At 47.0% G+C, this 22231-nt stretch overlaps 3 protein-coding genes across 6 annotated transcripts in view; 1 reads left to right on the top strand and 2 right to left on the bottom strand.

Annotated features, from left to right (window-relative positions):
• Nucleotides 1-7887, top strand: part of LOC133339383 (uncharacterized) — a 44660-nt gene extending 36773 nt beyond the window's left edge. Inside the window, exons 10-13 of one of the 3 annotated variants that reach the window (XR_009754724.1) lie at nucleotides 1547-1715; nucleotides 2251-2307; nucleotides 2926-2979; nucleotides 4936-7887. Coding sequence is in view for 1 of the 3 variants with exons in the window: in XM_061547524.1 (XP_061403508.1) it covers nucleotides 1547-1715; nucleotides 2251-2284 (203 nt within the window). In the remaining 2 variants the exon portion in view is untranslated. The other 2 variants (XR_009754723.1, XM_061547524.1) reach the window with 2 other exon arrangements.
• LOC133339382 (cell adhesion molecule DSCAML1-like) overlaps nucleotides 1-22231 on the bottom strand; it is a 195313-nt gene that overhangs the window by 97217 nt on the left and 75865 nt on the right. The gene's annotated exons all lie outside the window — the stretch shown is intronic.
• The window catches only part of LOC133339388 (cell adhesion molecule DSCAML1-like), a 63662-nt gene continuing 60473 nt past the window's right edge, over nucleotides 19043-22231 (bottom strand). For both annotated transcript variants that reach the window (XM_061547531.1, XM_061547529.1), the window contains exon 12: nucleotides 19043-21912. The gene's annotated coding sequence lies outside the window, so the exon portion shown is untranslated. The remainder of the gene's footprint in view (nucleotides 21913-22231) is intronic.

Here is a 22231-nt window from a genome sequence, read left to right as displayed (position 1 = left end):
TCCCATGAGATTGTTGTCCACTTGTGGGATGTGGAATGTTTTGATGTCAGAAAAAGAGCTTTTTAGCTCAAGGGGCTCTACTCAGGGAATAAGTTTATGATTCGAATTCATTTCAAGTGCCGATGTGGGAGCTGCAAGGCGATTTACGGCATCAACAGGAAACCGGCACAGCGATGATTGACCTCTCCTGCTGGCTGTCCATGACTCCATTTGGCGTCATTGCCTGCTGACGAAGTTGGCCCAAAAACTCATCAAATGCTTTTCTACCGTTCACCTAATGATCACGATGCTCGGCGAACCGTGCGTTGAGGGTGAACACCTCGCTGGTGAACACAGCCGCAAGAGAATCATGAACAATGGCCTTCATCTAGGCTGGGTTATAGCACCGTCACTATTTAACATTCACAGGCAGGCCTCGCCGGACGCTGGGGTTACGTTCCTAGAAAATTACTTGTTAGGCAGAACCGCGTTCGACAGATAATTATAATTATAGACATTGTGGGCCCGAAATGATCACCCCTCCCTCTATGTTACTAATTCTACAAGATTTCTGTGCTTGTATTTGTACTAAAGGATGCTAAGTCACTCTCCATTTCTTGCGTGTGTACACTCCTTAACATGAAACCCCCGTCTCATCCCCGCATCGCAAAACTCGCATCCAATGCTTTCCCCTGACAATTATTTCCCAGCCCGACGCTCGCCCCTGACTGTCGCCGATTCGCCATCTAGGCGGCCATCTAAAGTTCTCAAAGACTGGATGGCGAGATGCTTGTGGCACTGTGAACATTCCCATTGCATCGCTGTGCATGTCGAGTGTGTTACTTTGTCACACACAAGACTCTCAAAAACACGCACACTAAAACATGCGTGCTAATTAAATCGTTATTACAGTAGATTAATTCACACCTTTCAATGGATGCAGCACCCTCACGGCACTACTTTTCGACACGGAGATGAGATTCTTAGCAGCATCCAGCCGATACATCACCCCGCCGGTGTTCCGGAAAACAGGCCTCATTAAGTTTTGCACCGCGTAGACCCAGAACGCGCGTTCGATAAATTCACAGCGCGTCTGCTCCTCCTGACAACCAGGAGGAGCAGACGTTGAGTAGCACAGAAACGAGGATGGTGCAATGGATCTCAGCGATCACAGGACTGGATCGGTCAGAACTGAAGAGCTGGGGACGGAGGCGGGAGTGGCGGTGCTCATCTCACTCGAGCGGAGAGAGGGAGTCGCCTCACACGGCTGGGGCTGCCTTAGTAGAGGAGGGGGCAACCGCGAGGGCGATGAACGTGGAGGCACCAGGGTGGAGACAGAGGGGCAGGCCGAGAGTGAGGGGAGTAGAAGTGGCGAACGCGGCGGATTCGAGGGACTGGGAGTAGACGCGGAGGTGGCCCAAGGCAGCAACGAGCAGAGCAGGAGGAGCTGCAGGGCAGAGACCGCACGAGAGGAGGGGGACATGGCAGGAAGAGGAAGAAGACGTTGACTGTGTGCATCTCTTGGGTGTTCACGTGTTGCTGTGTCGTCTGTGTTTGTGTTTAATAGAACTGACAGACACAACACCCACACCAACCTCAACCCCAGCTCCAGCTCCATCACCTGTAGCTGGCATCGTCCTTGGAGTCATTCTGGTTATTGCTCTTCTGGTTGGAGTTGTTTGGTACTGCAAGAGGAGGAGGACGAGACCAAGTCAGACAAGAGAACCAGCAGACCGGTGAGTATCGACTGCACTTGCACCAGAACCTCACAGTGAGTGATAGAACACGGCTCACTATGGCCACGCCAGAGACCCTGAGCCGGCTCTCTCGAAGGGCCTGAGTTTGACTCCAGCTCCCTGCCTGCCCGTGACTAAGAGCTGTGCTTAGTGGAGCCTGCGTGAGCTCCTGGCAGCTTGGGACCCCTGAGTTAGACTCCCAGCCGTGGCTGCTGTCAGTGACAGGGGCTCCATATGAGTGGGGGTGGTGATGTGAGATGGCGTCAGTCATAGGAGATGGTGAACTCAATGGACTCTCATGTGGTTAAATAAAACACATACATCACAAGAGGAAATTATCTCAGTGGGCTCTCACGTGGTTAAACAAATTATTTCTGTCAAATCCGGGTCAGTGATTGCTATGGTCAGTGGTTCCATGCGGGTGCCAAGCAGGTGTGATGCGTGGGTTAGACTCCCAGCCGTGCCAGTGACACAGGCTGCAGGTGGGCGAGGGTGGGGATGTGTGATCGACGCGTTTCCACTTCTCTCTCAACAGGGCCTCAAGAAATGCAGCCAATGAACCGAGTTGAAGATGATACAGAAGGAAGATCAGGTGAGAGCGACAGAGGCTGGAGGCAGGAGCCACTCGTCAGGGTCATTCTTCCTGTGTGCGTGTTTGTGTGCGCGCCCTGCGCTAGGAACAAAGGCGGCCGGGCGTGGTGCTGGCCACATCACCCTCTCGAGGTGTTACTCGCTAGCAGCACTTGCTTCGACTGACTGGTCAAGGCTATATCATGGGGGACAGTTATGTTCGTTACGCAAGTTTGTCATGGCACGGGAAGTGACTTGGATTCACGAGTCGGGTGCTTGAGGTTGGAATGAAGCCCCCCCCCCCCCCCCCCCCCGTTACGATGCATCCAGGGGCACGTGCAGGACGCTAGGAATCGCGTGGCCAGGATAGGGTAGACAACTTGGAGACAGTGCCAGCCATCTCAGTCATCCAATGAGACCTGGGTCTGTTCCGTGAACCTCCTGCCAGTGAACCTTTGACAAATCACGGAACCTCAAAGTGCACTGATCATGGCACAAGCGCGGTTGTGACGTCACTGCCACGTTGTGAACGGCTGTTATACACGTACCTGTATTCGTTATCTATGCACGTATTGCACAATCCTACACTGCTCACTTCGCCTCATCACGCACTCATCACTTACCTCTCTTTATTAAACAGGTCAAGTTGCACCGGCAGAGCAAGGAGATGAGGCCAACGATGAAGAAGGAGAACGTGAGACCTCAACTTAGAGAACCCAGAAGTCCAGCCAATCAGTCCCAAGCCACCTTAACTTATACAGCAAGTTGTACTAATCAACTCATCACCGCTAGAAACTAACCCTCAGAGCCAATGATCAAGACACCGACAACATAGCGACGTGCAGTTGAACCGCAATGCCCCGTGAGGTTAACGTGTGGAGCCTATAGCAAATAATGTTATAAAGGGGCCCTTAATTTTTTGTAAAAAAAAAGCACGTACATATTAAAACATACATTTTTTACTTGCACAGTAAAGTAATTGTATTTTTTCATTGGCTATACAGCCAGATAATGACAAATCGATAACCTTAAACACACAGTCGTTCATAAAAGTAGAAGGTGGTATAGTACTATAGTGATAGAGCAAGTGCAGAATCACTGAACCGGAATTGATAGCTTGAAAGCATTTAGCGCGGGCCCTTGAAAGTGCAGGGCCCGTAGCTACATATGTAGCTACTTTTGCTGCTAGGATAATAAGACACTGATAAGTAGCATATTCTACTTTTGCTACGAGGATAATCCGGCACTGCTTTGAGGTTGTGAATGCGAGTAGGATGGTCCAGACTGTCTGAGAAGAGAAGGAGAGTGCTCAACAAGTTGCTTAAATTCGGGCTCGCAGCTCGAGTCAATAATAGTTTTTTTATGTTTTGATGAATAATCAATAATTATGTTATGATGTGTTAAAGCAATAGCATTACAAGTGTAATGGGTTCCGGAGACGCTTGTAGAGGTAACTTCTTTGTTACAATACAACACTCCAACAGTCATGATACTCTGTTACAGCCTAGGGACACAGCCTAGGGACACAGCCTAGGGACACAGCCTACTCTAGCTACGCTCTCGGGTCCTCCGGCTACAATTACCCCAGGGGAGGCTACCTGACCCGACCCAGCCAAGGTGCGGATCTAGACTCTGGCTTCCTCGGAACTCGCCCTTACAAGGACGTAGAGCAGGGAGTCCCAGAGTCCCACCACTGGCCCGCACAGCGTCCCGGCCCTGACAAGAACAAGCGGGACGAGGGGGTCCAGGGTCCTAAGCTGGCCGGTCTTGGGTCTTGAGCTGCGACTGGCCCCGATCGGCCAGGGAATGGCCCTTTTATCCCTCTTGCCCATCGAGGGGTGGGGTTGTGTGTGCTCCCAGATACCCCAGAGCACACACAGCCCCCTGTTGGTGGCACCAAGGGGCTCAGCTGTCTGGGTTGTCTGGGATCCTAGAGCCTGGCGCCGAGGGCTTAGCTGTCTAGGATCCTAGAGCCCCCCGCAGCCCCTCCCCTCTTGGGCTGGCACAGTGGCCCCTCCCCTGTGGGTCCGAGGTACCTGCAGATGGGCCCTGTCCACCACTGCTGGTAAGTGTGGCCCATCTATGGCACTACATAAACAGTAATATGCTTGGTTTGGTCTTCATAAAACTTTCTTTGTTTTAGAAAATGTATAACGACTGGGGAAACCCACCACAGAATTAGCGCGGTATTTCAGTGGCACACTGGGCACGTGCGTGTGTGCTGATTGGCCTTGCCTATGACTGGTACCAGCGGTGTCAAGATCGGCCTCTGTGCAGGAGGTTCGTGAAGGACGCTGCTGAGAAGCTGGAGGCAGTCGCCCTCCAACAACAACGAGGGCAGAGGAGGCGGCTAAAGCGCAGAAAGTTGTCAGTAGGGGGCACAAGTGGCGCATCTGTCAGCCATTTCAGTCATCCCACGAGACCTGGGTCTGTTCCGTGAACCTCCTGCCAGCGAACCTTTGACAAATCACGGAACCTCAAAGTGCACCTAGCATGGCACAAGCACGGTTGTGACGTCACTGCCACGTTGTGAACGGCTGTTATTGTTATGCACGTACCTGCATTCGTTATCTATGCAAGTGTTGCACAATTCTACACTGTTCACTTAGCCTCATCACGCACTCATCACTTACCTCTCTTTATTAAACAGGTCAAGTTGCACCGGCAGAGCAAGGAGATGAGGCAAACGATGAAGAAGGAGAAAGTGAGACCTCAACTTAGAGAAGCCAGAAGTCAAGCCAACCAGTCCCAAGCAACCTTAACAAATTCAGCAACCAATCAACTCATCATCGCTAGAAACTAACCCTCATAGAGCCAATGATCAAGATGCTGGCAACGTAGCGACGTGCAGTCACACAGATACCCACAGATTCACAAAGAGACCCATATATTGACATGGACACCATAGATTCACATAGAAACTATAGATTCACGTAGAGATATATTACCAAAAAGACCCAAAGGCTCACATTAAGATCTACTAATGGACACAGAGACACACATTCACACAGAGACCCAACCACTGACACAGAAAGCCAATGGCTAATATAATGACCCATACATTAAAATATAGACCAGTATACTTTATAGAAACCCATAGACTTAGATAGACACATGGTTGTGATTAAACTGGGATTTCAAATGCAGTGAGTTTGATGGTCTCAGCCCGGTCACCAATGACTGCAGAAAACAAAACCCATCATGTAAAATCATGATTTGAAGTTTTCGTGACTGCAGGGATCCATACATAGTCTTTGGTTCTTTCGGTAAAGTTACGTAGGTATAAAATAAAATAAATTAAATCACGACGTTTCGGGCGCAACACGACAAAACGTGATTTAATTTATTTTATTTTATACCTACGTGACTTTACCGAAAGAACCAAAGAGTACTCATCATGTTAATTTGTCCCATCATACTTAATTTGTCCGATAATTAAAACGTCTGCTTGGCTGTCGTGCGACGTCTCAAGGTGAATCGTGCGAGGCATTGCGAGCCCAGATGTGCGGAGGCTTTCAAGGGAACGCGAACGATTCTCACGACAGTCCAGTCCCTTGCACAACCATTTGTTTCACACACTGGGGTCGCACTGCTCTGCAACATTGACAAGTGGATTCCTTGAATTTTTTCCTGTTAAAAAAAGTTGATTTTTACATTAGAGTACAGCAAACTCTTCCCTCTAGTGGGTTTAGCTATCACGGTTTAGCAGTTTTGTCCCAAGTTTATTGAGCTACAGAGTTCGCCGATCGTGCCCCTGTGGCTGGACCATTCGCGGTTGATCACGAGATTTCTGTACGCGCCGTAACTATACTGCTCGCGATGATGCTGTTGCTGCGGAAGAACACATGCCGGAGCCATCTTATCTCCGTCTTCATTTTTTCTCTGTGTTATCTCCATATTTTCTCTGCCTTGTCTCCATCTTATCTGTCATATCTCCATCTTTCTGTCTTGTCTCCATCATATCTCCGTTTCGTCTCCATATTATCTACGTCCTGTCTCCATCTTGCCTCTACCTCCCGTCTCTTCTCTCAAGCGGCCCATTGGGGGTCCCGCGGTCTTTCCAGCCTCGAGTGAGCAGGCAGTGAGGTTCAGCCGCCCGCCATTTTTTCTTCTATCGCCCGCCATTTTGTCTTCTATCGCGCGTTAGAAACCGTGAACCAAACCCCATTATCCCCATTTGTCTTCGAGTTTGGGGAAGGCGAATTTTCCGATTGCAGCTTTATACCAAAAACGTAACACCGGCGATGGGCAAGGGTTTGCTGTATATACTACATGCTAAATCAATGCACCTGTATTCTATTTTTGCAAGGCATAATGCACTTCTTATACAGTATATATTGAATTTGATTCGAAGATGATATGTATTACACGGCGAATTATTGATCTCTTCTATTAATATTGCAATTAGAGGCCATGTACGAGTATATATTTAAAATCGTAATGATTGAGTGTTACTCTGGAAAAAATCTTTATAATCCACATACCTCAGTATATGTTTTTCCGCAAGGCCCAACAACGTAGATTCCAAAGCCAACACAACGATGCTGAGTTGTTTTGGGGTTAATGGAAAGAATGTTGACATAGAGCCCATAAACAAACACAGGTCATTGTGATGGCGACAGTGACAACTGACCTCTATTGGCAGGAAATGCATACCACTTAGAGCAACTCTGTTGACCAAGAACGCATCTTGAGCGCTATATGAGGTATGCCTGTATACAGCAGTCCCTCGGTTAACAGTGACATCGGTAAACGGTTGTTTGGTTAGCGTTTTGCCTCTCATGGGACCCCATGGTTTCGACTAATGTTAACATTGTGATAAACGGTAAGTTTACGTTGTACATGCAAGGCGCCAATTTCGGTCAATCTGAGTGCTCTTTAAGTAGGCAGAGCCATGGCCTCAGCCAATCAGCGACGTGCATTTGTGAGCGTTTAGACCTCGACTGGCTTTGTTTACATTATCACATTTGCTGTTTTGCCAATGGAAAGAGCTCTTTTGCAGACTAAGTGATGTTGACTTATATTTCAACTCATAAGTGAATTCGACATAACAGTTATTTTAGTAAACAATAGTTTATTGTGGATCGGGATAACATTTTAACCAAAGGACTACTTTATGTATATACCAACTGGAGGGGGGGGGGGGCATTACACGGACCCAAGCGGTGAGGTTGTGCATGCGTGGATATGTAAGCGGTGGGTGTTGTTGACCTGTGTAAGTGTGCAGAAATTATTTTATGAGACGTAATCATTCGAAAACTGAAACGAAATGTATAATCACTACCTAAAGACCTGTCTGTACACAATATTTTTCATATACACTCCGTCCTCTTCTGCACAAAATGGGTCTTCAGTGAACACGGTGGCATTTTAATCTTGACGTAACGCTTGACAACGCCACGTATGATTGTCCATGAGCGAAAAAAACTGGTTGTGGCAAATACAATCCCAAATGATGAACTGACTGTCCTTGCGCTTTGTTGATGATCATTGCAAGTGCAACTTGAACAGGGGACTAACTAGATTCGTCGGAGTTGGGACGGAGGAGTTGATTCGTTACCTGATAATCGTAATGCGAGGAATTAAAACTCTTTTCCCATCATCGCATCGATGCAATTTCTTGTCAATGGGCAGATTTGAAAATCTCGTTCTATTGCAGAGACCTTGTTCTCCATCGATATTTCGAATCAACATGATTGGCACTCCAACTTTCAAACGTAGCTTGTGAGGGGGCATTAGAGTGAGTGTAAACGTGTTCACAAACTCTTGAGGGTAAAGCCACTGCTGGACATCATGCACTAAACTACCAACTTGTATATGTAGACTAGCTGTACTACCCGGCTTCGCCCGGGACTTGTATCTACCACGGCCGGCCGCCTTTGTCTCCCCAGTGGCGATGTTAATACGCTACAGCAGTTACTCGTTTGAGGCAGAGTCGACCTAGGGGAGGTTCAAATAATCGTCACCGGTGGTGGCCGTGAGCGGGAATCGAACTGGGTTCGCCGGGTTGGTAGCGCAGCGTAGCGTTAAGCACTACACCCACCGCTCCTCACACACCACACACGCACAGACACACACACAGACACACACACAGACACACGCAGACACACACAGACAGAGACACACACACAGACAGCACGCTAACCACTACACTACCGCTCCCCACACAGCACACACGCACACACACAGACACACACACAGACACACACACACAGACACACACACACAGACACAGGCAGCACGCTAAGCACTACACTACCGTTCCCCCTACACAACACACGCGCGCGCGTCCATAGGTACACATACACGCGCTTGCTGCAGACACACACGACTTTCAGGGTGCGTACGGCAGTAAACGACTGAAATAATAAAGCGGCAATGCTGTGTAAGGAACGCCTTAGACCCGCATTACACATTTGTGTAATGCGAGCGTAAACACACAAACACACACAAACACATACACAATACACACACACATACATGCAGACACACAGACAGACACATAACACACATACATACACACACATACAAACACAGAAACACATACACACATACATAGACACACACATACATACACACAAACACATCCACAGACGTACATACACACATACATACAGGCACGCAGACATACACATAAACACATACAAAAAAACCCACATACATACACACACACATACATACACACAAACACATGCACACACATACATACACACATGCATACAGACACACAGACATACACATAAACACATACACACATACACATGACCCGGCTTCGCCCGGGACTTGCATCCACCACGCCCGGCCGCCTTTGTCTCCCCAGTGCCGATGTTAATACGCAACACCAGTTACTCGTTTGAGGCTGAGTCGACCTAGGGGAGGTTCAAATAATCGTCACCGGTGGTGGCCGTGAGCGGGAATCGAACTCGGTTCGCCGGGTTGGTAGCGCAGCGTAGCGTTAAGCACTACACCCACCGCTCCTCACGCACCACACACGCACAGACACACACACAGACACACACACAGACACACGCAGACACACGCAGACACACGCAGACACACGCAGACAGACACAGACAGACACACACACAGACACACAGACAGCACGCTAAGCACTACACTATCGCTCCCCACACACCACACACGCACACACACAGACACACACACAGACACACACACACAGACACAGACAGCACGCTAAGCACTACACTACCGTTCCCCCTACATAACACACGCGCGCGCGTCCATAGGAACACATACACGCGCTTGCTGCAGACACACACGACTTTCAGGGTGCGCACGGCAGTAAACGACTGCAATAATAAAGCGGCAATGCTGCGCGAGGAACGCCTTAGACCTGCAACACATTTGTGTAATGCGAGCGTAAACACACAAACACATACAAACACATACATACACACACATACACACACATACACACACATACATACACACAGACATACACATACACACAAACACACACATACATACACACAAACACATACACAATACACACAGACATACATGCAGACACACAGAGACACACATAACACACATACATACACACACATACATACACAGAAACACATACACACACATACATACACACACACATACATACACACAAACACATACACACACGTAATACACACATACAGACACACAGACATAAACACATACAAAAAAACCCACATACATACACACACAGACATACACACAAACACATACACACACATGCATACAGACACACAGACATACACATAAACACATACACATGACCCGGCTTCGCCCGGGACTTGGATCCACCACGCCCGGCCGCCTTTGTCTCCCAAGTGCCGATGTTATACGCCACACCAGTTACTCGTTTGAGGCTGAGTCGACCTAGGGGAGGTTTAAATAATCGTGACCGGTGGTGGCCGTGAGCGGGAATGGAACTGGGTTCGCCGGGTTGGTAGCGCAGCGTAGCGTTAAGCACTACACCCACCGCTCCTCACACACCACACACGCACAGACACACACACAGACACACACACAGACACACACAGACAGACACAGACAGACACACACACACACAGACACACAGACAGCACGCTAAGCACTACACTACCGCTCCCCACACACCACACACAGACACACACACAGACACACACACAGACACAGACAGCACGCTAAGCACTACACTACCGTTCCCCCTACACAACACACGCGCGCGCGTCCATAGGTACACATACACGCGCTTGCTGCAGACACACACGACTTTCAGGGTGCGTAAGGCAGTAAGCGACTGAAATAATAAAGCGGCAATGCTGTGCGAGGAACGCCTTAGGCCAGCAACACATTTGTGTAATGCGAGCGTAAACACACACACACATACACACAAACACATACACACACATACACACACATACATACACACAGACATACACATACACACAAACACACACATACATGCACACAAACACATACACAATACACACACACATACATGCAGACACACAGACAGACACATAACACACATACATACACACACATACATAGACACACACATACATACACACAAACACATGCACACACGTACATACACACATACATAGAGACACGCAGACATACACATAAAGACATACAAAAAAACCCACATACATACACACACACATACACACAAACACATACATACATACACACATACATAGAGACACACAGACATACACATAAACACAAACACACATACACATGACCCGGACTTGGATCCACGATGCCCGGCCGCCTTTGTCTCCCCAGTGACGATGTTCACACACGACAGCAGTTACGCGTTTGAGGCTGAGTGGACCTAGGGGAGGGCCAGGTCCGTTTCAAATAATCGTCAGCGGTGGTGGGCGTGAGTTGGAATCGAACTGGAGTCGCTCAAGCAGCTTAATGACTGTTTGTACAAAGAACATATAAAGAATGGATTATAATAACCAGGCAAGAGTCCACATTATAGACTGCCAGTACACGCACTCAGCTTCATAAGCAGGCTAGAGTGTACATGATAGAGTGGCAGTACGCTCACCGAGCTTAATAAGCAGGCTACAGTGTACATGATAGACTGGCAGTACGCTCACCCAGCTTAATGAGTATTTGTACAGTGAACATTAAAGTAATCGATTGTTGGCGCGTTGGGTTTAAAAGTAATATTAATAGCACACATTGTGGTGGGGGTGTAGTGAAGAGTAGGAAAAACTTTGATAAATTTACCTCAGAGTGGCGTGGTGGGTGTCGAGGCCTAGTAGCGTGCAAAGCCTGCGGCCTCGCCTAAAATTGTCGGCTTGGAAGAGGCAGGGTACGGGTGGCGTTCCTTCCCCCCCCCCTAGCGCTCCAACAATACTGTGTAATGGGTATTATTTAATTAAATACGGAGCTTATGAAAGTGGCGAAGGCGTGGCTAGCCGTTGGCAGGGGCAACCGCCGTCCAATGAAACTGCAGCCCTTGGCGAAGGCGTGGCTAGCCGTTGCCAGGTCCAATGAAAGCGGCGAAGGCGTGGCTAGCCGTTGCCAGGGGCAACCGCCGTCCAATGAAAGTGCGTATGGGCCAAAGTCCACACACACACAGACAGACATGAACGATTTTATATATATAGATGCGTCTGGGTGATTTGTTTACCTTCCTTGTATTTGCACTGTTGTATATTTTGTGCTGTGAATTTGTTTTAATGTTAAATGATTTTTTTTTGTAAACAATAATGCAAATTAGTTAAATTATGATAATTCATTCAATTATGCAAATGTGAAAAAAATATTAAAATAATGATACGTATAATTCACGTTAATTGATGTTCATTGAGTGTCAGTGTAATGTGATCAATCGTATGTGTGATTAAACGTGCGTAAAATATGAAGTGAAAATGTATGTGTATGATCTTTATTTGAAGATTTCATCACTGCAGGAATCCATACTCTTTGGTTCTTTCCGTAAAGTCACGTAGGTAGAAAAATAAAATAAACAAAAAATAATATTTCACGACTTTTTGATCGCAACACAAGCGGTCGTCCTCAGGTGTAAAAAACAATCCAGCAGTGGAACTGCTGAACCAGTGAGAGAGCTGTTACAACAAGAGGTTATTTACGTGGCGTTGGGCAAGCAGGCGGGGTCAGAACTGGAAAGGAATTTTGTCCCCGGACGCAAGCACGTCAGTTGTGTTAATGGGGGAGAGAGATTAGCATGAAATGAGTTTCCGTCGCTGCATAAGAGTATCATCCCCGCATATGCGCACAACAGCAGTGTTAATGGGAGATTATCACTTTGTTGTTGGGAGAGATTAGGCAGGGAGACTAGGGGGATTAGTAAGTTAATGACATGTCTATGTGTAACACAAGCTGCGGCGCTGCCAACTGCGTTGTGAGAGGCAAGCGCGTCCACGCAAGAGAACCACTGCTAGCGGTGGTCGCGCCAGTGAGACACACAGCCCATCACACAGCCAGAACCATTGATATGAAATAAACCACTGCAACGACGATCTGGACTCGTGTCTTCTTTTTTGTTTATTACTCTTCCACAGCTGGACAGCTCCGCTCTCTCTCTCTCTCCGACACGGCTGCACCCTCGTTCCCGCATGGTTCGGTGTTCGCTCGCGCCGGCTCTCTCACAGCCTCTCCCGCGTGCCGCTGACAGGCGGCTCGCTGGGAGGAAGCCTCCGGCCCGCCACGTGGCCGCTGGCGTTCCGGAGGCACGCGACGTGGTCCCGCTCTCGGACTCCGCACACGGCTCCCGAGCTTTCTTCCGCTTCCCCTTATATACCCCTGGCCTACGTCATCAAGCCCCGCCTACCGCCACGCCCCCTCACGATCCTTCTAGATGGTTACTTCCCCAGAGCCTTTAAGCTCCGCCCCTAACTCCGGCTCGTCCCTCTGATTGGGTGATGGTCCAAGCGGCGGAGCCTATCCCATTGATCGGCAATCGTCGGTGAACTCTCTTAATACAGATACATCGAGGCGAGGGGAGCAGAGGTGGCATAGTTAGTGAGACCACAGCCGGTTAATGCAGAGGCACCTAACAGGGCAATGCAACTCAGAGAATCGGAGATAACAGCCAAACAGCAGTGCAAAATGGAAGCACCACAGCAAGTTATGACTCTGCTTGTGTAGTGAGTTCTTGGAGACCACTTGTAGAGGCAACGCGTTTATTTAAAACGCACAACAGCAGCAGTCCACAGCCTTCACTCAGGCAACAGTTCCTGCCTTCACTCAGGCAATAGCCCTTCCCTAATACAGCCTAGGAACACAGCCTCCGGGCTAACGTGCCTAACACCGGCTATGCTCTCAGATCCTCTGGCTACGAGTGACCTAGGGGAGGCTATCTGACTCGACCCAGCCAAGGTACGGGTCCGGACCACTGGCTTCCTCGGACCCGGCCCTTACAAGGACGTCAGGCCGGGAGTCCCAGGGTCTCACCACTGGCCCACAGAGCCCCAGCCCTTACATGGACAGCGGGGCAAGGGATGATTAACCTCTGCTAATGATTAACCACCCCTTGTGTGGCTCTCGTTGTCCAGTGCAGGCCCCTTGCTACCTGTGGTTCTGTCATTGTTCCTCTCCGTGCTTTGTGCTACCCTTACCTTATCGCCAGTGGTAGCGAATGTTTTCATTTAGACATCCACCCTACATCCTTCCGTGTGGAAGAGATACGTTGATGACACGTTCGTCATCTGGCCACATGGCCTGCCAGCACTGAAACAATTTTTCAACCACCGCTGCTTTTATTCTACTCGGCGCGGACTGGCTCCGCCCTAGCCCCGCCTCCCTTCTCGAACCCACTAGCGGGTTCCAGGGGCTTCCCGATGAGGTCTTCCGTGACCCTTGCCCAATTTCCTCCGCCCTGCCAGCACACACACCATGTATATGCTCAACGGCGTGTACGCTAAGTGCCCACCTGCAATTGCTGCTGCTGGATAGCAGTTGGCGCTATGTCACTACACGTGTCATTGGGGGAGCCACTGCAAAGCTAAGGCTTGCACTCTCGGCATCGCGATACAATGCGTGGGGGAGAGTACTGTGAACGAGACTGCCCCCCGGTGGCGAGTTTGCTTTATACAGCCTTCACACAACCATAGCGTCGAGATCGTTGCTATTGTGCTCCGATCAAAGTCAACCTCTCCGAGGGGAGACCTGAGGCAAGCACTGCTCGTGAGTGTGCCCAGTACCTCGCCAAGCCTCAGTCGAGGGTCGGATCAAAGACCGACGCGGAACGAGGTCACCTGATCTGGAGCGTGTCCACTGAGCAGCGTACGAGACGTACAGGCAACTGCCGGAGGACTCTCGGGAAGAGGGGGGAAGACGACAGCCGCCGTCTCTCCCAGCCGCTCCTCAGTCTGCAAGGGTCAACTGTGCCTGGTGCCAAGGGGGGTGACGCGTTGCCGGCCTGGCGGACGAGCTGCGAGCGCGATCTGGCGACGTGGCCACCGTGCACGCCGCTGCAGGCTGAGCCTGACCCATCGTTCCCCTGCCAGCGCCGCAGCCACTCGACAGCCGCTCCAGCTGTGGACGGAGCCTGATGGTGCACGTGGCCCGAGTGAACCACGCGCCGTGTGCGACACACAACCCGCCCACCCGACGCCCCCTGCTGGGGAAACATGCTGCACAAGCTGCTCCCCCACCCTCTGGATCAGTGGTTCTTAACCTGGGTTCGATCGAACCCCAGGGGTTCGGTGAGTCAGTCTCAGGGGTTCGGCGGAGGTTAAGACACACACCCGACTCATATGATTCGTGATGACACGTCCGGCTTGGCCATCGCTTGGCCTATCTGTGCTGCAGGGAATTTGGTGCGCTCGGTAGTCGACTTGTGACTGTCGTGATGGTACGTCGTGTGATTTCTTTCTTAATATTTTAATCCCTTCATACTAACTATGTCGAGCAAAAAAACAAAGTGGTCGGACGAATATGTACAATATGGATTTAATTTTCGATTTAAAGCTTTCGTGACTGCAGGGATTCATCTTCTTGGTTCCTTCGGTAAAGTCACGTAGAAGGGAAGTAATAAAATAATTAAAATAAAACATAATAAAATAAAATAATTCTCACGACGTTTCGGCTACAACGCAAGCAGCCGTCTTCAGGTGAAGACGGCTGCTTGCGTTGCTTGCGTTGTAGCCGAAACGTCGTGAGAATTATTTTATTTTATTATGTTTTATTTTTATTATTGTATTACTTCCCTTCTACGTGACTTTACCGAAAGAACCAAGAAGATGAATATGGATTTACATGTATAACGGAACGTGATGGGAGTCAGCGTCCTAACTGCATGATTTGCAATGCCAAGTTGAGCAATTCTAGTCTAGTACCGGCAAAACTAAGGGAACACTTCCTTAAGCTGCATGGAGATGGGGAATACAAGAACACAACGCTCGCTGAATTCAAGGTGAAGAGAGCCAGATTTGATGAAAAGGCTACTCTGCCTGTTCTCGGCTTTGTACCCATCAACAAACCGATCCTCACAGCATCGTACGAAGTTGCTTACCTGATCGCAAAGCAGGGCAAACCACACACCATTGGTGAAACACTCATAAAACCAGCTGTGTTGAAGATGGCGAATATCATGCTGGGAAAAGCGGCTGAAGTTAAGTTATCCCAAATTCATCTTTCAAATGACACCATCAGCGACAGAATAGAGGACATAAGCAAAGACATCTTGGCTCATGTAGTTGCAGATCTGATTTCAAGCCCGGCAAAATTCAGCCTCCAACTCGACGAGACTACAGACGTTTCCAATCTAAGCCAGCTTGCTATATTCGTGCGCTATGTGAAAGACGACGTGATAAAGGAAGATTTTTTTTATTTTGTAAGCCTCTTACAACAACAACTAAGGCAGCCGATGTGAAGAAACTTGTGGATGACTTCTTCAAATACAACAATCTTTCGTGGGATATGGTTTCTGCAGTTTGTTCGGACGGAGCTCCAGTCATGCGGGGAAGAAAGTCTGGTTTTGGTGCGCTAGTGAAAGCCGATGCACCACACATCATTGTTACGCATTGTATTCTGCACAGGCATGCGTTGGCAACAAAAACCTTGCCTCCAAAACTGACAGAAGTATTAAAAATTGTAGTGGAATGCGTGAACTATGTGCGAAATAGTGCTCTGAGGCACCGCATCTTCAGTGAGCTGTGTAAAGAAATGGGCTCTGAATTCGAGGTACTTCTGTACCATTCTAACGTTCGGTGGTTATCCCGGGGACAGGTGCTGAATCGTGTTTTTGCCATGCGTGTGGAATTAGCCCTGTTTTTGCAAGAGCACCAACATTGTCATGCAGATTGCTTCAAAAATTCTGAGTTCATTCTCATTTTAGCGTACATGGCTGATATCTTCGCAGCTCTCAATCATCTCAATCAGCAGATGCAGGGCGGTGGAGTCAACATCATTAAAGCGGAAGAAAACCTGAAGGCTTTTCAAAAAAAGCTACCGTTATGGAAACGACGAACAGAGAACGATAACTTCGCAAACTTTCCCCTGCTGGACGACTATGTAAGTAAGATCGAAGATGTATCTGGAATCGGAGACATTTCTGTACCCGCGGAACTGAAGCAAGCAATTGCCACGCACTTAGATGAGCTTGCAAAGTCTCTCGACGGATACTTCCCTACAAGAGAGTCATATCCAGCATGGGTGAGACAGCCGTTCACGTTTAGTGTTGAGACAGCAGATGTCAATGATGAATACCTCGACGAAATAATTGAAATTCAGCAGAGCCAGGTTCAACAGCAACTCTGCAGAACAACAACGCTCTCAACGTTTTGGTGTCAACAAATGGTAACGTACCCTGTTATTGCTAAGAAAGCCTTGGAGATTTTCATACCGTTTGTTACAACATATCTTTGCGAGCAATCCTTTTCGAGGATGCTGGACATAAAACGAATAAAAGGAACAGACTTTGTTGCGAAAATGACATGGGAGTGGCACTTGCCAAGGTGAAGCCGCGCATTTTTGAACTGGTCTCTGAAAGACAACAGCAGAAGTCACACTGATTTGCAGTAAGTATTCATTATTATGTTTTTGTTTTTGTGTGAAAATCATGTTTTTCTGGTTTGTTCTTTGAACACAGTGATGTTGATGCACGGTTCATTTTGTGCACCAGTAAAACATAAACCTATGTTTTGAATTTGAAAAAATCATATTTTATTTTTCCAATTAAGAAGGGTTCGGTGAATGCGCATATGAAACTGGTGGTGTTCAGTGCCTCCAACAAGGTTAAGAACCACTGCTCTGGATCCAGAAGCACCGCTGGTAATAGATTCATGAGCAGAGATCTACGTGGACCAACTCAAACAATACTTCTAGATTTGAAGCTTTCGTGACTGCAAGGATTCATACTCTTACGTTTTTTCGGTAAAGTCACGTAGGTAAAAAATAAAATAGAAAGTTAATAAAAGTAATAATGGAAATAAAATAAAATAATAAATCACGACGTTTCGGAGGCAACACAAGTCTCCGTCATCAGGTGGGACCGTCACAGCTAAAATTAGCTAGAAAATTTTGCTGTTACGGTCCCACCTGATATAATTAGCTAGAAAATTTTGCTGTGACGGTCCCACCTGATGACGGAGACTTGTGTTGCCTCCGAAACGTCGTGATTTATTATTTTATTTTATTTCCATTATTACTTTTATTAACTTTTAATTTAATTTTTTACCTACGTAACTTTACCAAAAAAACCTAAGAGTATCAAACCATACTACCCTCTAGAATTGTTGGACCTCGTGTTGACTGCCTTCCAACACACACACGACGCGCATATCGGTATGAATAAGGTTGTTCCGCGATGTTTTGTTTCGCAAAGGGTTGCCATTCCAAGGTGGTGTGTTCAGTATTAACTGGTCGTGGAGAAGCATTGTTCTGTCACTTAAGTTGCATGAATACGGTCGTTAGGAGTATTTTAGTAGTTTGTTTTCTTTTAATCACAAAATCTTTCCAATGAATTCATTGATGTCCTACGAGCCATTTGATAAGTATTTACTTTTCGAACCTAAAAACTCGCATGAATACTTTGTTTTGAGATATTTATTTTAATCGCAAAATCAATTCATTTGTTGATGCTTCTTTTGCCATTGGGCAAACGTTTGTTTAGCGCGTTTCGGTATAAATATTGTCATTTTACGGACTTCCCTATCGTGTTTTGTCGCGTTAATATGAGAAGTTGGCCTATTGTTCTGTTGCGCTGTTTAACAACGGAACAATAAGACTTGACCATTGATGTTTTCATTTGTACGGATCGATGAGTACGATATCTGCAGGAGTACTGATTTTGCAATTCTGATCATAAGTGTGTTCACATATTTAGAGAGTTTTTAGATATTAAAGTTGCTCAACACAGAAGAGTCTGAGTGGTTCCTTCGTAAGTTCCTGCATAATTATCTGAATTATAAGAACTGTATCCTGCGGTAAAATCTTAATTCTGAAACTGGACATAATAATACTAAAATCATAATCAGTAAATGTTTAAGTGAGAATCATTGTATTATCACGATTGGTAAAACACCCCTAGACAACGAAGCTAAGCATCCACATCACACACAATCACAAATAACCACACACATATAATACACCCTCTAGACAACGAAAATGGCAATTATAACTGATAATACAAACATACACACACATTAAAAATACTCCTACAATCACACACACGCATAGATGATACACATCATACACGTACATTTTCACTTGATATTTTACGCACGTTTAATCACACATAGATTGATCACATTACACTCAATGAACACCAATTCACATGAATGACACGTGGCATTATTTTATTAAGTTTGCCACATTTGCATATTTGAATGAAATTGCATAATTTAACAAATTTGCATAACTGTATACAAAAATGTCATTTAACATAAAAAAATAACTGCACAAAATATACAACAGTGCAAATTCAAGGAAGGTGAACAAATGACCCAGACGCATCTATATATACAAGTTGGTAGTTTAGTGCATGATGTCCAGCAGTGGCTTTACCCTCAAGAGTTTGTGAACACGTTTACACTCACTCTAATGCCCCCTCACAAGCTACGTTTGAAAGTTGGAGTGCCAATCATTTTGATTCGAAATATCGATGAAGAACAAGGTCTCTGCAATGGAACGAGACTTTCAAATCTGCCCATTGACAAGAAATTGCATCGATGCCATGATGATGACCGGCTCTCTTCATGGGAAAAGAGTTTTAATTCCTCGCATTACGATGATCAGGTAACGAATCAACTCCTCCGTCCAAGCTCCGACGAATCTAGTTACTTCCCTGTTCAAGTTGCACTTGCAACGATCATCAACAAAGCACAAGGACAGTCGGTTGATCATTTGGGATTGTATTTCCCACAACCAGTTTTTCGCTCATGGACAATCATACGTGGCGTTGTCAAGAGTTAAGTCAAGATTCAAATGCCACCGTGTTCACTGAATACCCAATTTGTGCAGAAGATGGAGTGTATATGAAAAATATTGTGTACAAACAGGTCTTTAGGTAGTGATTATACATTTCGTTTCAGTTTTCGAATGATTACATTTCATGAAATAATTTCAGCACACTGTTACACACAGGTCAACAGCACCCACCGCTTACATATCCACGCATGGACAACCTCATCCATTGGTTACGTGTAATAGCCCCCTCCCAGCTGGTATAATTATAACGTAGTCCTTTGGTTAACATTTTGTCGCGATCAACAAAAACTTCTGTTTCCTAAAATAACTGTTAATCGAATTCACTTATCAGTTGAAATGTTAAAATCACTTCGTCTGCAAAATAGCTGTTTCCACTGCCAAAACAGCAAACGTGATAATGTAAACAAAGCCAGTCGAGGTCTAAACGCTCATCAATGCACGTCGCTGATTGGCTGAGGCTATGGCTCTGTCCACTTAAGAGCACTCAGATTGTCCTAAATTGGCGCCTTGCATGCGTAACATAACCGTACCGTTAATCACAATGTTAACATTAGTCGAAACCATGGGGTCCTATGGGAGGCAAACGTTAACCTTAGGGACTGCTGTATACAGGCATACCTCGTATAGCGCTCAAGATGCGTTCTTGGTCAACAGAGTTGCTCTAAGTGGTATGCCTGCATTTCCTGCCAATAGAGGTCAGTTGTAATTGTTGCCATCATAATGGCCCGTGCTTGTTTATGGGCTCTATGTGAACATTCTTTCCATTAACCCCAAAACAACTCAGCATCGTTGTGTTTGCTTTGGAATCTACGTTGTTGGGTTTTGCGGAAAAAAATCTACTGAGGCATGTGGATTATCAAGATTTTTTCCAGTGTAACACTCAATCGTTATGATTTTGAATATATACTCGTACATGGCCTCTAATTGCAATAATCATGGAAGAGATCAATAATTCGGCGAGCAATACATATAATCTTCGAATCAAATTCAATATATACTAAATTAGTGCATACAAAATGTATATAAAGTGCATTATGCCTTACAACAATAGAATACAAGTGCATTGATTTAGCATGTAGTATATACAGCAAACTCTTGCCCATCGCCGGGGTTACGTTCTTGGTAAAAAGCCGCAATCGGAAATTTTGCCTCCCCCAAACTCGAAGGCAAATGGGGATAATGGGGTTTGGTTCACAGTTACGAACGCGCGATAGAAGACAAGATGGCGGGCGATAGAATACAAAATGGCGGGCGATAGAAGACAAAATGGCGGGCGATAGAAGACAAAATGGCGGGCGGCTGAACGTCACTGCCTTCTCACTCGAGGCTGGAAACACCACGTGACCCGGGACCCGCAATGGGCCGCTTGAGAGAAGAGACGGGAGACAAGATGGAGACAAGACGGAGACAAGATGGAAACAAGGCGGAGACAAGACAGAGAGATGGGAGATATGAAAGAGTGAGCGGCTTAATCGTATCTAATTCATTTACCCACCCAGTAGTATAACAAAAGCAGTAATTGACCACTTCACAACTCCTCCTCCCCCGCTGCACTTCCTGGCTCCTCCCCCCGTAACCACATTATAAGGTACAGATATTTTGCTGTGACGGTTTCACCTGAAGACGGAGGCTTGTGTTGCCTCCGAAACGTCGTGATTTTTATTGATTTATTTTTATTAATTTTTATTTCATTTTTTACCTATGTGACTTTACCGAAAGAACTAAGAGTAAGATATGAAAGAGATTTGATGGAAACAAGACAGAGACAAGATGGAAACAAGACAGAGAAAAGATGGAGATAAAACGGAGATAAGATGGCACCGCGTGTGTTCTTCCACGGCAGTAGCAGCATCATCGCGAGCAGTATAGTTATGACGCGTACAGAAATCTCGTGATCAACCGCGAATGGTCCAGCCACAGCGGTAAGATAGGCGAACTCTGTAGCTCAATAGACTTGGCACGAAACGGCAAAACCGCGATAGCTAAACCCGCGAGAGCGAAGAGTTTGCTGTACTTGAATGTAAAAATACACTTTTTTTCACAGAATATAATTCACCTATCGGCGTTAAATCACAGTATGAGGAATCAACTTGTAGATATTCTTCCAGCAGTAAAAAAAAACAACTCCAGCAACAGCACCCAGAGCAGCAATGACTCTCCAAGGACGATCCAAACTACAGGTGAGCTGGAGTTGGACTTGGCTTGGGTGTTGCATCTGTCGGTTCTATTAAACACAAACACAGACGACACAGAAACACGTGCACACCCAAGAGATGCACGCAGTCAACGTCCCCCTCCTCTCGTGCGGCCTCTGCCCTGCAGCTCCTCCTGCTCTGCTCGTTGTCGCCTTGGGCCACCTCCGCGTCGACTCCCCAGTCCCTCGAATCCGCCGCGTTCGCCACTTCTACTCCCCTCGCTCTCGGCCTGCCCCTCTGTCTCCGCCCTGGTGCCAGAGGTCGCAACCGGGTACCCGATACCCGTACCCTACCCGATACCCGGCTACCCGTACCCGGCCGGGTACGGGTCGACCGTGAGTCACTGGT

Source organism: Lethenteron reissneri, unplaced genomic scaffold, assembly GCF_015708825.2.
Source record: "Lethenteron reissneri isolate LAM-NWPU_2019-01 unplaced genomic scaffold, ASM1570882v1 scaffold_185, whole genome shotgun sequence".
Lineage (NCBI taxonomy): Eukaryota > Metazoa > Chordata > Hyperoartia > Petromyzontiformes > Petromyzontidae > Lethenteron > Lethenteron reissneri.
Note: the sequence above shows the minus strand (reverse complement) of the source record. Positions and strands in the feature narration are given on the sequence as shown.